Genomic DNA, 15,980 nt, shown 5'->3' on the forward strand with positions numbered 1-15,980 from the left:
AATGCCAATCAATGGCCAGTGACCATCCCCATCTAGAGGTGGTAACTGGGTACAGATCCAGCAATTGTTCTTATTAAGAACTTTGGACACATTTTGGGCTACAGTCCTATGCAAATCATGGGTTTGCATATCAAACCTGAATCATGGTTACCAGCTGGGCAGACAAAAGACATGTAAAAAACAGTTTAAACCACATCCTCCTGTTTTGTATCAGTCTCTGTCTTCTTAATGGTTTTGGGAGCAGAAGCTTTCTTCCCTCTGGAGTAGTGGATCCACAGTTTGCCAGCAACCTTGACCTCAGTGAGGGTGGTCAGCAAAACTTGGAATGGTCCCTTTCATTTGGCTTGCAAGGGGTCACTGTCCCACCACTTGATATAGACCCAATCTCCAGGCTGGAATGGATGAGCAGGTGTGTCCAGTCCTATTGGCTTGGATAACATGACAAACCTCTGGAGCTTCTACACAGTGGAACATTAAGTACTTTTGCCAATATTTTAACCTTTCAAAATAATTTTCCCTGGGACATGTGGAAGCTGATATGGCCTGCATTACAGCATCTCATAGGGACTTACATTGTCCCTCTGCCTTGGCTGTATGTGGACTCTCAGCAAGGCTATAGACAAGGCTTGAACTCATGTCATGGATGTCTCAAACAAATCTTACAAATCTGGGTTTTGAGGGTTCCATTAATCCATTTAACTTTGCTACTTGCCTGGGGCTTGTATGGTGTGCGCAGGTCCCACAAAATGTGGCCTTTTATGTCATGACATTCCCAAAGGAGCCCCAAACTTTGGAATTATATGATTGAGCAAAGCTTTCACTACTTCCTTTGCTGTGTTGGTGTGAGAGGTAAGCTTTGGGCCATCCACTGAAGTTATCAACCAGTACCAGTATATATTTGTGTCCCTCCTTGCATGGCATCTCAGCAAAATTTATTTGCCAATAATTTCCCAGATCTCCTGCCTTCATTACCCCTAGCACAACTCTTCTGCTCATATGGGGTTGTTTTTACAACAGGTTTCACACTTGCTTGTTATAGATTGAACAGTATCAATCATTCTTCTCCCTGTTACTACCTTCTTCAGATGTTTTAAAAGATTTCCTGTTCCCCAGTGGGTACTCTCATGCTTTCACTGGGCTATTTCTCGAAGGAGCAAAGGTGGAACTACAACCTGTCCTGCTGGGGTAACAGCCCACCCACTTTCTTTGATCTCAGCCTTAAGAAACTTAATTAATTTGTGATCCCTCTGATCATATTTTGGGGTAAACTCTGACAAATCTGTTTCTTTCTGTGGCACCACTGCAAGAATGCCTTTTTCTGCAACCCCTCTTGCTGCTTCATCAGTAAAACAATTTCCCATTTTGGGGATTGTTTTCCCTCTTTGATGACCTCTGCAATGTATGGAAGCTACTTCCATAGGCTTCCAAATACTTTGCAGGAGTGCAAGAATCTGTTCAGCATGCTTAAGTTCATTACCTTGAGCAGCTAGCAGGCCACATTCCTTCCAAATAGCTTTGTGGTTTAAAATCCCATAAGATCTCTTCCCAGTGGCTTATTAAGTAGAAAATTCCTGCCCTGGTAGCTTATGTTTTGCCTCTCTTGTCCAGGGAAAGTCTTCCTCAGTCACAGACTTGCTTCTAGTGAGAACTTGTAATAGATGAATCAGTTCCAGCCTGCATCTTCCAGTGAAATCCGTGGAGCATCAAACAGGCATTTTCCTTGGCACATCAGATGACAAATAACCTCATGCTTCCCAACTGCATTAGCTGTGCCATGGCATTCTGAACATAATTCATCATTTTTTCCTCTCCTGGATCCCAAACAGCAGAATTTCCTCATGTAGAACATTGCAGCTGTTCAGAATGCTACCCGTTCTACCCTGATGCAGGCTTGCTCTGTGGTGATTTTAATTCTCTGAAGCGTGGGCTTTCATTTCACCATCCACATGATTTTCATACTTAGAAAACCAAAGTCTGTATTTGAAATGCTTCATGGACTTTCTGATTGCCCTGGTAATTTGATTCAGACAGCACTGCCAGAGACATTCAGTACTAAGGTAAATGAGTTTGTTCAAGCCCAAAAATTCTGAGTAGCCCAGAAGCCACCTCATCATTTCTGTAATGTAAAAGTAGTTTCTTGGTTTTCTTTATTAAGAAAAAAGGGGGAGAAGGAGAAAAATAAGTAAATAGAGGCACACACCTTATCCTAAGGTATTCTATACCTTGCCTTAAGCAGTGTTTGACTGCAAGGCCAATCTTCAGAACACATTTCTATCGTTCAGTCAAAAGTAATAATTATAGTTGCTTGCAGCAAAGTCCCAGAGAATCACAGAAGGCATGAAAGAAATTGTGTCTAGAGAGAGTCCCTTGCCTGTGGCAAAGCAGCTGTATTCAAGTTATTCCTGCAAATATTTGTCTGACCTATTCTAAAATATTCTGAGTGAAAGGAGTCTCAAAACCTGCCCAAGCAGTATGTTCCCATGTTTCACTGTTCTCACCATGAGAACCCTTCTGTGAGAAAGGTGTTCCTAATGTGTACAATAGAATATAAAATCATGAGATCATCTCATTCCAACCCCCTTGCCACGGGCAGGGACACTTTCCACTAGAGCAGGTTTCTCAAATGCCATCCATCCTGGCCTTGTACACTTCCAGGGATGGGCATCCATAATTTCTTTGGGCAACCTGTGCCAGGGCCTCACCAGCCTCACAGGAAAGAATTTCTTCCTGATATCCAATCTAAACCCACTCTCTTTCCACTGAAAGCCAGTCCCCCTGCAAGTCCCTAGGTCCAGGATCATCCTTTCTCTGTCCTTCTAAAAAAAATACTGCCTCATTTGAGCTCCTGGGGAAAAAAAACCATATTTATAATTAAAGGAAAATATTTGTCTTTGTAGTATGGATAATGTATGAAATGATTAAATCATGGATATGTGGTGTTATTGCCAAGTTTGATTAGCAAGTGTTTATGTGAAAAATAACTTCAAACAGCTCTGTTCTCTTGTATAATGATAGCTACAATCTCTGATGAGAACAGAAGAGGATCTAGTAGTTCTTCCTGGGACTTCTTATAAATAATTGGTGTTCTTCATGGACCTGGGGACCCTCATACCTCATTTCCCAACCTTTCCCAATATATCTTTCTCCAGCTTTATTAGCACAGTTGTTACCCTTAACATTCCAGATTCAGCTGTTCAGTATTCCCAAGGTCCCTATTTCATTTGACTATCACTGTGAATGTCAGGGCAGAAGAAATAAATGAAGTTTCTCACTTTTTTTTTTTTTTTTTTTTTTTTTAAACATAGCAAACGAGAAATTAAAATGAGGAAACTTGACAGCACAAAGGTTCGACCAGTTAAAACTGAGCAGCTTCTTCACATAGAGGACCATGACTTTGCACTGAGACCTGGATTTGGAGGTAAGCAGCACATGCCTGCACTGTGCTGGGAAAGAGTTTATTCCCTCTCTGGAAGTTTACTTGAACTCTGTCACTTCAAATGGAATGAGAGATATTTCAGGAAATAAAGAAAGAAGAAATGCAGAAATAGTCAAAGACAAGAGGCGTCTCTGTGTTTAGTGTATCAATAGGAGAAACTGTTCAAATTGTCTGCTTTACAGAGCTAAGTAAAAAAACTGTATTAAAATAAGGTTCTTTGAGAACAGTGATTAAAGTAACCCTGTAAACTGCACAGTCTAGTAGCAATTAGCAAATTACTTAGTCATCAGATTTGTTTTGAGAGATTGAAAGGATCCATCAGTTCCTAAATCTGTTTGCTGTGTACAAAATTAAAAATGAAAAACCAAAAACCTACCCATAAGCCTTCAGGTTATTAGCATGTTGTTTCTGTCTTGTTGGGCACTATGATGATTATTTGTTCATTTAACTAAATTGCATTGGATCAAGGGAGTATTCAATGGGATGTTCACAGTTTGGATTCAGTTTTGACTCTCCTTCATGGAAGGGAAAATGAGAAAGCTGCCCCACTAATAAGCTTTGTCTGAGCCTTTGCATCACCAGTTCCCTTTTCATGATTCATGAAAACAGACTGGACTGCTCTGGATTATGAGGCCCAAATAAAATGTGTGAGGACCAATAATCAGTTGTGAAGACAAACACAGATTTGGGAGGCAGGCTGAGGTCTGGGGAGCTGCTCTTGTTGACACCAGCTGCTGGCATCTGGGGCCTGCTGATCGTACCCAGAGGGAGAATGGGTAAGGAAAGCATCTTTGGATGCACTGGGAGAATGGGAAAGGGTTTCTTGTTACCATAGAAATGATGTCTTGTCAGACAGCAAAAACCTTGCCTGATGTTGAACAATAGTTGAGATACAGTCTGTTTCTTGGCAACAGAAATTCAGATTACCTCTTACCTAATACCTGTCTTGTCTAATATCTGTTAATCTGGACATCTTCTGGTTACCTTGCAAGGAATTTAAATTTTTGAGAGTGTCTCCTCAGAAAGGAGGTGCATTTCCGTGAAAGCAGACAGCAGTTTGTGATGTCCTTTATTGCTGGATCATCCCAGAAAACAGTTACTGGTGATGTACATAAAAGCAGCTTTGAGAACCTGTGATCTGGCAGTTTTCATTTTCCACGAGCAGTGAGGATTTTTTACACCCAGGCTTTTTCTCCTTGTCCTTTTTTTTTTTTTGTAGATAACTCATCACAGAGCCCATTCAGTTCCTCTTGAAGCCAGCTGTAGTTTTCCCACTGACTTCACTGCACAGGTCTCTCACTCATCACATTGCCCTGGGTGTGATTTCAGCTGTACTCTTGTCTTTCAGGAATAGCTTTCAGCTGGAGAGTGCCTCAGCTCTGCTTCTCCTCTGGCACCCACATGCCACAATGGCATGGGAAGCACCTTTTCCTTCACACACTTCCAAATTTTCAGAACTCCCTTAATATGTGTGACGTGAATATCTCTTAGACTAAAACAGATCCACTGGCATTTTTACAGCACAGAGTGAAGAAAAGTCACAGTGAAATGAGTGTCAATCCCAAATTTATACTCCAGAGCTTCTGTTTTTTCATTGATTGCAGTGGTGTTGCAGTAGCAAGGAGTGCTTTGGCATTCGTAAGGCAGCAGCAGAGATTTAACACAAAATTGTGACCTCATCAGTGGACAAATTTCTCTACTGAAACAGCAATTTGAATAATAACCTCTGGATTATTTGACAGCAGACACTGATGATTAAGTGTGCAGCACGAGGGAACTTTACTAGAGGAGAGGGAGAAATTAGAGGTTTTCATTGCCACAGCAGTTACAACATAACCCTGCATCAGGACTTACAGCACTTGTGGCTTTGTGCAGTTAACACAGGTGAAATTTTGGGTTTGTTTTCATCAAATTTAATGAAGCATCTCTGTACTGTGACTCATGAAGGGCTTGTATCTGTCATGTGCCACATCACATGATTTATTCAGCTCAGCACAATGCATCAGATTGCAACAACAACAAAAAAAACAGATCAGGAAAGCTGGATGAAAAACATTTATTCTTTACCTGTATAAGAGGGATGAATTTTTCTCCCCTCTCCCGTGCCCCATTGTGATTTTCTGGGTATGTCAGGTAGTTGGAATGAAAAATTTTGTTAATCTGGCTCCACTGTGCTGCTTTGCCTGAGAAGGTCAATTACTTTGCACCAGTTTAGGAGAAAAGGTAGAAGGAAAAGTTAGCTGCTGGAGATTCCTCAGTTCAGGGAACTCTTAAGTCTAATTCTGCCTTGTTTGATTTCATTCAGCCCCCCACACACAATGCAAATGAGCAGACCACAGGACCCAAAATTTTTAGTACTTACAATTAAGTTATACAAAGGAAAAACAGAGGGAGAACATGCTGAATTTGATTTGTAAACTGAGCAAAGGGAACAGGGAAAAATATGGGGAAAATAAATGTAGAACTGTTGGATGCTGATGCTACTGGCTGTAGTGTTACTGGAAATAATTGTGGAGGTGAGAGATCCATTTTTTGACCAAATGAACACAACTCTGCAGCCATTTAAATGAGTGTATTTGGGCATTCTTCTGCTGATTTCACTGCTATTCCAGCTGCACAATCAGAATTTGACTCTCTGACTGTAGGTTTTAAAATTTAGTCCTGACATTGTCCGTTTATTAGCAGATTAGAGATCAAAGCCAGACAAACACAGAGCATTGAGATGAAGCAAACCCAGCAAGCTGCTGGCAAGCTGATCCTACTCTTTAAAAATGTTACTTTGCAGTTCATTATACAATGAGGTTAAGTGAGGCAAACCAACAATTCAGTACACCCAAACTTTAAAAATTTAAATTTGACATTGTTGCATTGTACTTACTCCCCAAGCCAGGTTCTTGAGTTGTTGATGGAAGTTGGTGGTGGTTTTTTCCTTTCCTAAATTTTTTGTTGTGGTTGTTTGATTGTTGCCTTCTGTGTAATGTCATGGTCCTGTTTGGTTTGGAAGTGAGAAGGCAGCTTAAACTGAGAGTGGAGAAAAAGCAAGAAATGAAATTATGCTGCCAGCACTTCTTGGAATGATTATTCCTAAGTTTTAAACTCAGCAAGAAATATATATATTTATAAAATATACCTATTTTTTCTATTCTATCTATTATATATCTATATCCTTTTATTTTCTGAACTATCTTATTTCAAAGTACTGGTCGAGGTACCACATGGTGTTGTATGCATGTGTGTGTATATATGTATATGTATATACATTTTCTTTAACATGGTGTCTTAAGGACCTGTAGTTTCCTACACTACAAGTGTGTCAGTTAAAGTTTTAAAATTGATGATCTCTTCTTTTTCAGCCAATATAGAAGATAATAACATAAGCAAGTTGTAAAAATGATGGAAATAATTTAGCAGCATTTAGCTGGTCAAGAGGTAGCAGTCTTTCCTGAAAATTTGCATCTCAATCTGTAATTCAACATAATATTAATTCTGAATTTTCAGAGGATCGGACATCCCATTATATCACTCTCCCTTTATGCTTCCTCCCCCTTCAAAATAAATTAGTAACATTTACATTCATATGAAGGTAAAGGAGGGGGGGAGAAGGAAAGAAAATATGGCCCAGTGTGTTCCAAAAGTGCTGCAATTCTAACAGCTCTTTGCCACCAAGTTGTTTTCATTTTGCACCACAGCTCTCCCTGAAAAATGAGAAATATCTCCTCACTGTGGTGAAGATTCACATGGAGGAAAGTGGAATGGCTTTTTATCATCTCTTACTGGAAGGAATAGGTAGGGGTCCAGGACAGGAGGGGAGCAGAAATATTTTGATTATTTGCAAAACCTCTAATAGTCTTCCTCTGGATTTTTTTTCTTTCACATTGCTAAATCTTCCATTTCAAGAGCTGGTTACTGCTAATACCAGACCACCTTCATTTCTTACATAAATAAGAAAGAAATGCAGTAGTAACAAGAAGAAAATACTGTTGTCAGTAATTCTCCTGTTCCTGTCATTGCCAGAAGAAAGTAAATAAATGCACAAAGCTTCACCTCCCTTGAGCTTGCTTACATTTCTATCCAGTTTTCTTCCTCTAAAGGCTCATAGGCCTTTTTAACAACAAAGTCCACCTACAGATCTTTATTCTCCCCTGGTCTCTCTCTCTCATCCTGGCAGTTTTCTCTAGACTTTCCTTTTTTTTTTTTCCAGTGTACACACTTACAAAGCCAACTGGGTACAGTTGTTTCTAAATTCAACATTTATCCCATAGATCTTCAGGTGCAATGCACTGTGTGCCCAAAGGTCTGGCTATTATAAAAGTATTATGGACTTTACTAAACCAGTCATTGTTACTGTAGAAATTGATCCTTAAAATGCTAAAAGGATAGCCTTTTTACATAATATCCCTTCTAAAAAGGGTATTACAGAATTTGTCTGATGTAGTATCTATTAATAAAATTCCATGTTCATCAAGGAATTCTTTTGCTATGCTTAGACCTTTAAAATAAAAGACTGGAAATGGCTTTGCATGAAGACAAACCTGTCTGTAAACCTGTCTGCTGTTTTTTTTCTGCTGAGGAGTAATTATCCTGAAAATCTGTGGAGCCTCCATTGTGAAAATCACTAATCCCTCTAAAATAATGATTTGTAGTGACCCTCCAGAAGCAACTGAAGCTGCTCAATTTAATAACAAAATCCTCTCTGCCATCTCCAGTTTTGTCAAACTGGGAAATAAAAACCAGAGCTTTGCTCTGGTTGCTTTTTTTTTAAAGTGAATTTGATGCTGTTGTCTGATGGTGAGCCAGAGATTGAAATTCTTAATCTAGCAGGGAGAAAGCTGTGGTGCAGACCCAGAGGTAGGTGAATTCCTTTCCTATTTTGGCTGGTTTAGGAACCTTTTCAAATCTTAGTGCAATTATGGTTTTTTTTTTCGAAAAACATGCTCTTGTGACAAAACAAATCCAAAGGATGAAGAAATTACAGTTCCCAGCAGCCTGTTCCCAATGGCTAATTATCCCTGTTTCTAGTGGAGCTGATTTTTAATCACACACAGAAATGTTCCCAAAAACCATGAAGGATTAGACCAGACTGAGGCCAATAAGTATCTTGTTGGATGTGTTAGTGACAACGATATAGAAGTGCTCCAGATGAGAAAATTGAACAGCACAGTGATCAGGGCTGCATATATGTGCAGTGTTTTCTGTCTTTATTATCTACTTGCATTTGTTGCCAAAGTAGAGTCAGAATAGGAAGGAAATATTTGCAGCTGCTGTGATCTGTTAGTGATGGGTCAGGGCTGGGGTAAGGGATGTGCTTTAATAATTCTCTGTGGTGAGTTTTGACTGGACAGTGTTTTCTCACTAAGAAGAGGAATCTCTTCTCAAGCAGTCTGTTTTACAGTTCTTGCATTTCTACCTAATCAGGAATTAATTTAATTGCAGCAGTTCCCTTTTTATTCAATTCACTTTAGAATTGTTCACTGTATTTCTTCTGGCCATAGGTTTTGATTTCTTTTATGCTATTCATTGGCACCACCACCATGTTTTTATAGTAGGTCCCAGTGCAGTACAAGCTGTCCTGTCAAAGAATCAGGTGTCTCTGTGTGTATTTATAGATAAGTGGCACTTTGGTTTATGTGCATGCAACCAACATAACCATAAGTTGCCACTGATTTCTAGTTCTGTGATCAGTTCCTTTGTATCTGCCCAGAGATGAATTGTTGATGGAAATTTTGCTCACAGTGGAATAATGTTTGTTTGGGTAAGAAATTGTCTGTAGTTTTTGAAATTCCAAAAAACACTAGAACTGCTATCATCACACTTGGAGCAGCTGTCACTAAGAAAAGCCTTTTCCTCACTACATGTGACACATGGCTTAGAAAGTCAGATGTCTGATTTTGGGATATGATTTGTGTGTAGCTCCTTGTTTGCCTGCAGAATGTCGATGGAAGATGTTTAACTTTATTTGCTTTAGATTTGGCCTTGATTCAGGAGCTGGTGAAACCTTTCTTCACATTGAGTGCTGCTCCCCCTCTCCTCCTGTTCCACCCACATAATTCAACATAAATTGTTGTTTGCATTTAAAGGATGTGTGAATGTCTTTTGTGAGCAATGCTTACATCAGGTATAAATTCCACAATGACTTCTACTCTGGCTAAACCTGTGTTTAATTTACAAGATTTCAGTGGAATACAGAAAAGATGAGAATGAATGAACTCCACTCAGATGACAAGCAGCCACTTTTGTACCAGTGTTTGGCACAAGTCAGTATTTAGTGTAAATAAACTATTTGTGTGTTGTGATCAAGACAAAGCAGGAAATGGGCAAAACTAGTTTAGGAGAGCTATAAAAATTTCTGTTGTTTTGTATGAAGGAGTCTGGCTGAATATATTCATTAATACCCTTGTGTATCAGCCTCTGGGGCAGCTGTTTTTTGCTGTCTCTATTCTCCAGAAGAAGCAGCATTTTCCAAATTGCTGTCTGGTGTTTTACTAACAAACTTTGCTGTCTAGAGTCCCGAATCTTATTTTGGGCTTTGGCCAAGAGACTGAGGGAGGCATTCCTCTCAGAGAGAGAGACACAATTTCTGAGCTGAAGAGCCCAGCTCTTGTCAGTGCCTACATATTTTCTGGTGTCCCCTGCTAAGTCTGAGCACATCTCACCTTGCTTTCCCATGCACAATGCATCTTCATCTGTTCTGTGCAGGGACACACTCCCCATTAAAAAAAAGACAAGTAAAATCAAGAGATTACTGAGCCAGATTTAAAAATACCTCTAAAATAGTTCAAGATCTTTACTGGTAAGAACTGGAGGCAGCTGTGTAATCCTCGAAGGCTGCTATTTTAAGGATAATTCCAAAAAGGGACACAATATTGTGGCTGGTTATCACAAGAGTGATGCTCCTGGACTATTTTAGCTTGACAGGGTAAAAAAGAAAAGACAAGAAAAAGACAATTTAGAAAATCTGTTGCTGTTCAGACTTCCTTGTATTCATATTTTTAACTGGTTATTTGTAATGCGTACTTTAAAAGTATTTTAGCTGGCTATTTTTGACAGAAGTGGTTGGAATCCTGTATACAGTAATTACTAATCATTTTCATGTCAAATGCAGAATATTCGTGGGGTGGTGGTGGATATAGGCACATGTGAATGCTCCTCTCTTCCTCCCCTGTAAGGAAGTAATTAATCAATTAGTGGAATGACATAACCCATGTAGAACTAGATCCTTCATTCTAGATATTTCACACTGAAAAGAGTGGAAATATTTTCATATTTGGCTGTAATTTTGAATTGATTTGGAGTAACTTTGTCCTAAATATGCACTCAGTAAATACACAACACAGTGACAGAACATGATTATTCTGTGTACAGGTTTTCCCTTGTGAGGTAGTGAGCAAGCAATGCTTTTTCATAAACAGCTATACCAAACCTTAAATAGTTCAGTAACTAAAGATTATAAGAGTCACAATAAGTATGTTGTTCGTGAATAAGCATTGGAAGCGATGAGAAACCTTTGCAATCTTTGATGTATTTTGTGTATTTACTCAGCTTTCTCCTGTGGTGGTTTTGAATTGCACTCCAAGGGGTTCATTAGCTGTGGCATCACAAGGACACTGCCACACTGCTGGCCAAACTGCTGTGCCAAAAACAACTGGTGTGTCTGAAAAAAAGAACACAGAAGATTTTGTGCTTATTTTCAGAGCTGCTTAGCATCAGGTTTTACTTGTTGCCTTTTATCATTCAGCGTTCTAAAGTGGAGAGAATGCAGTAAATGCTGGGATGGAGTACTCTCTGCATGCTGCTGGTGTTGCACAGTCTTCCCTTTAAAAATAGGGATTTTTGCTCCTCATCCCTCTTTCTGTTCCCATGCAGGGTCACCAATACCTGTGGGCATTGATGTGCAGGTGGAGAGCATTGACAGCATATCTGAAGTTGACATGGTGAGTAGAATTGGAATAAAGGATTTCAGTAAAAATACAGGGGGTTCAGAATGGATGATATATAACAATGTAGTTAAAGAAAGCAAACCCTAAAGAGCACCTCCTTGCCTTGAAGCATGCATTTAGACTAGTAAGTGTTGAATTTCTCCCTGGGCCAGAAGAACAGCTCAGAGTGGGCAGTGTTCTGGTTTGAAAACTCCAGCTATTCAATAAACACCCCGGGCTTCCACAGGAATTCTCAGTACTCTCTGCACTTTGCATGATGAGGCTTCGTGTCCTTTGCTTCTTTTGCCTATGCAAATCTGAACATTCCATAATTGTGGAGTGGGTGGAGCTGTGATCACAACAAATGGAAAGAGAAACATCAGCTCCAGAAATGGTCCTGGGAAGGAGACACTGCACTTAGAGCCTGTGATGCTGGAATATAGGTTGTTCATTCTTCAGCACAAATTGTCATTAATATTATCAGTATGAACTCCTGCACTCCTTTACAAACCTACCCAAATCATAAAATTGTATTACAGGGCCATAAAATCATTGTACAGGGGAAGATCTAACTCTCTTCATAGTATTCTCATCAGAAGCAATTGTTCTACTGAGATAAATGGTGTCTGCCTAATAACAAAAAATTTATATAGGTGAACACAGAGCAGTCAGGCTGTGCAGAATCTCAACTGCGTTTGCAGCATCCTCTCCATCTCTTCCCACATGTATATTTGCAGTTGTGATGTTTCTCTAAATAGGATCATAAAATATTTGTGAAAATGTTTTATATTAAAAGAATATTGTAGTTATTGTAATTATTTTAAAATCTAATTGCTTACTCTTATGATATTCATTGAATTGTTTCTTTATTATGAATTAATTAATAAATGTACTAATTTAGCCCCTGTACAATAATTTATACAAAATGTAGAGAGTTTTGAAAATTGACCAAGTGCTCATGAAGAACTCAAATTAATCCCTTTGTAAAGGAACCTCAAAGGAACCACAGTCCATTCTTGGAGAAAACTGTGAAGATTTCCAGAGGAAACCTTTTTTTTCCATTTACCTTTGGCTGGTTTTAAGGGTTCTTTGTCACTGCACAGCTGGCCCAATCCAGAAGACCACTGAAATACTCAGTAGGTTTATATTAGGATAAATGAAGTCTGACCTCAGACTCCAGGGACAAGACAAACAACCAAAATCTCACCAATATTTATATTCAAACTCAATGAGTGGTACTTAATTCCTTTCTTAAGGATCTTTCAGATGATGTCCAGAGATGAAATGGATCTTTTGCATATATAATTTGTAGTGTTTTCTGTTGCACTTGACTAAACCAAGCATTGTCTCCTTTTATTTTTAATGAAACCAAGGACTTCACAATGACTTTGTATCTCAGACACTACTGGAAGGATGAGAGGCTCTCATTTCGTAGCAACAAAAACAAAAGTATGACTTTCGATGGACGGCTGATAAAAAAGATCTGGGTACCTGATGTGTTTTTTGTGCACTCCAAAAGATCTTTCATCCATGATACAACTGTGGAAAACATCATGCTCAGAGTGTACCCTGATGGCAACGTCCTCTTCAGTCTGAGGTGAGGAAACACCTTTCCCTAAGAAAATCCATGACTGCAATTGTCATGTATTGGCTGTAATTGAAATGACTGGAAATACTTGCAGATAAGTTTCTCATACTGGGCTGGCATTAGTCCCCTGGTAGCACATAATGGGAAACTGGTGACCAGTGTACCAGTGGGAATATAAATTTAGGATTGAAAACATATTTTTTTTTCCTATCATTCATATATTGTTTCCTGTCAAGGGAGTTTATCAAGTGTTAATTCCTTGCCAGTGGCTCTAGCAGTGTTGCTGCTGAGTACAGTAAAGCCCAAAATTGCTAACAAAGAAAAAACAATGGTTTTGGTTGTTTTATTTTTTTTTTCCTGAGTCTTTTAAAACTGTCTCAGCTATTTTCACCCTGGCTTACCAGTTAACATGCCAGTGATATTAACCAGGGCTCTAGATAGGCACAGAGAGCAGATTTTTGGTGCTGATACCAGCAGTGTTGTGGGACTAAAAGGAACTGGAAAGTAAAACAGCAATTCCAGAACTGGAATAGCAAGGTCATTAATGTGTCTCCCTTCCCTCTGCATGATACTGCTTTGCTTTAGAAAGGAGATTTGGATGATGTGGCAGAAATAGTTTTCATAGAGGAATTTTCCCCCAAGGGTAAGGAACCTGAAGCCTGTGCATTGCAGAAATACTGTTTGTTACTAATTAGCTCTGTGCACAGAAGATGATATTTCATCCAATCTGGACAGTTTGAAGATTTATGGGAGCATTTGATATTGTGGCTGTGTAATAATTGTTCCAACAATTAATGAATTTATCTCCTCTGTCATGAGGACATGCAGAAATCCTCACAACAACAGCTGTACACCACTTTAAAGTAGTGTATGTTCAAGAGTCACACTGACAGTAAGGAACAATGAAGTGTGTTTTTTATTGCTGTATTCATTTCCACAATTCTTGAGAAGAAGGAATCAGAGGAACTATACCCCTCCACTAAGGGGTATATAATCAGTGATTCTCCAAGTGAGAAATCGGATATATTCCTTAGATGTGCCTTGAAACACTCTTTTTTGTATTGCCAGTTTGACATGTAGTAATTAAATTATATTCCAAATGCTTACATGCAATGAATCTTCATATTTCACAGTTTTTCTTCAGTGCCTGGCACCCAGGATTTTATTGAAGCAAAGTGAAACAAAAATCCACATCTGTTGCTAAAATAGTCTTTCTTTTCTTCTTGTTCCCCTGGTCCTTTAGTCAATAGCTGAGGGATGGAAACAACATTCCTAGTTGGAAGTCCTATGCATGTCCCACTCTTAGGATCTCATTTCAAGCCACTAAAGTCTTATATTTGTAAAATTCAGCTACAGTGTGGTTACTGATCACAGGTTTTCAAAGGGCACTTGTATAAACAGTATAACCCCCACTGAAATTCCTGTAGGATTCCATTTGGGCAAATCTGAAAAATTGAACTAAACCATCAAATGACATGCAAGCTGTGATAGGAAAGGGAAATTTGGCAACATTTACCATATTTAAGTTGCTGCCCCTAGCAAGTTCAATTTTTTTTGGTCTTTATTAAATACAAAGGGATATTTGTCCTCTAAACATATGTGAAAAAGCAGGTGGAATGCAAAATAGTCTTTGCCTAGATTTCTTTAAGCATTTCATTTAAGAGGAGAGTAAGCTTCCAGAAATTGCAGCTAATCTCTTTTTGCAATTAAATATTATAACTATTCTAGCTGGGAAGAAAGCATTTGGAATAATATTTGCTCTAATCTGTAGTATTATCTACTTCAGTCTATGAGAAATCAAGTCAAGAAATGTGAACTCCCTTTGTTAATCTTCCTAAGTGTAAACCTTCAAAGCAAAATGTGTGAAAGGCTAATGTGTGAAGGATTGGGCCAAATATAGTTTAAAAATCAAAGGTAATGTATTTAATAATAAAGACTATTTATGTTTAAAAAAAAAGAGATGATCTGTCACTGATTTAACTTTATTTCACCATCTTGAAGCTATTTCAGAAGCATCTAAAAGGGCAGAAAACTTCAATCAATAGGATTCTAAACAGCAGATTGGTTGGGGATCTCACTAAGATATGTGCATAGCTAAGAAAATGTGAAAATTTTCATTTCTGTTTTTCTCTTCCTTTCTTCAGAATAACAGTCTCTGCTATGTGCTTCATGGATTTCAGTAGGTTTCCTCTGGACACACAGAACTGTTCTTTAGAACTGGAAAGCTGTAAGTTTAATTCCTAATTGTTCTTCACATGTGCATTCTTACTCCATCTTGTGCATAATAGCTCTTTCACTTACTTTGATGTGTGACCTGAACCCTTCAGCATGTACATATTAAACTGTAAAAAATTTGGGACCTTTCCAGACCCCACTGAGCTTTGGGAAAGTGGAAAAACCATGATGCACCCTGCTTTATTCCAAGGTATTTATTCCAAGGCCTGAATCTAAAAATCTGTCAAAAGGCATGAGGGTTTTTTCTCTGAGAAAAAAAATATGCAGATTAAAAGTAAAAGAAAATGTCAGTATTTGGCTTGTTGGAAAAATGAAAATGGGTGCTTGTATTACTGTGAAATATCTGCTTTTTCACCCCTGCCTTAGTTGTAAGCTGCTGGCAGGGCACAGGACTGGGCTGCACTTGGAACAAGATGGAACATGGTCTTTGCAAACTTTTTTTTCATGTCAACTGACAAATTAGTGTGAAAAATGTCTCTTTGAGGTTTTCCCAGGTTGGCTGAGTGGTCTCCTCTCCCTAAGGAAGGAAAAGAGGAAGTGATTTACTGTAGCAACTTTATAACTTCAGTTTCTGCTTTCTCACAGATGCATACAATGAAGACGATCTCATGTTGTACTGGAAGCATGGCAACAAGTCCCTGAGCACAGATGAGCACATCTCCCTCTCCCAGTTCTTCATTGAGGAATTCAGTGCTTCCAGTGGACTTGCTTTTTACAGCAGTACTGGTATAGTAAGCCCTTTTCCTCAGAAGAGAGAAGCACAGGATAAAAATCATGCAGAATGTCTTGCACGTTCAAATTCTTT

The 15,980-nt window shown here is 38.8% G+C and overlaps 1 protein-coding gene across 1 annotated transcript in view; it reads left to right on the forward strand.

Annotated features, from left to right (window-relative positions):
* Nucleotides 1–15,980, forward strand: part of GABRR3 (gamma-aminobutyric acid type A receptor subunit rho3) — a 29,439-nt gene that overhangs the window by 5,712 nt on the left and 7,747 nt on the right. The window contains exons 2-6 of the mRNA XM_014882785.2: nt 3,306–3,418; nt 11,300–11,367; nt 12,726–12,949; nt 15,085–15,167; nt 15,761–15,901. Coding sequence (XP_014738271.1) covers nt 3,306–3,418; nt 11,300–11,367; nt 12,726–12,949; nt 15,085–15,167; nt 15,761–15,901 — 629 coding nt within the window. The remainder of the gene's footprint in view (nt 1–3,305; nt 3,419–11,299; nt 11,368–12,725; nt 12,950–15,084; nt 15,168–15,760; nt 15,902–15,980) is intronic.

The sequence above is a fragment of the Sturnus vulgaris genome, chromosome 2, assembly GCF_052056855.1.
Source record: "Sturnus vulgaris isolate bStuVul1 chromosome 2, bStuVul1.hap1, whole genome shotgun sequence".
NCBI classification, from domain to species: domain Eukaryota; kingdom Metazoa; phylum Chordata; class Aves; order Passeriformes; family Sturnidae; genus Sturnus; species Sturnus vulgaris.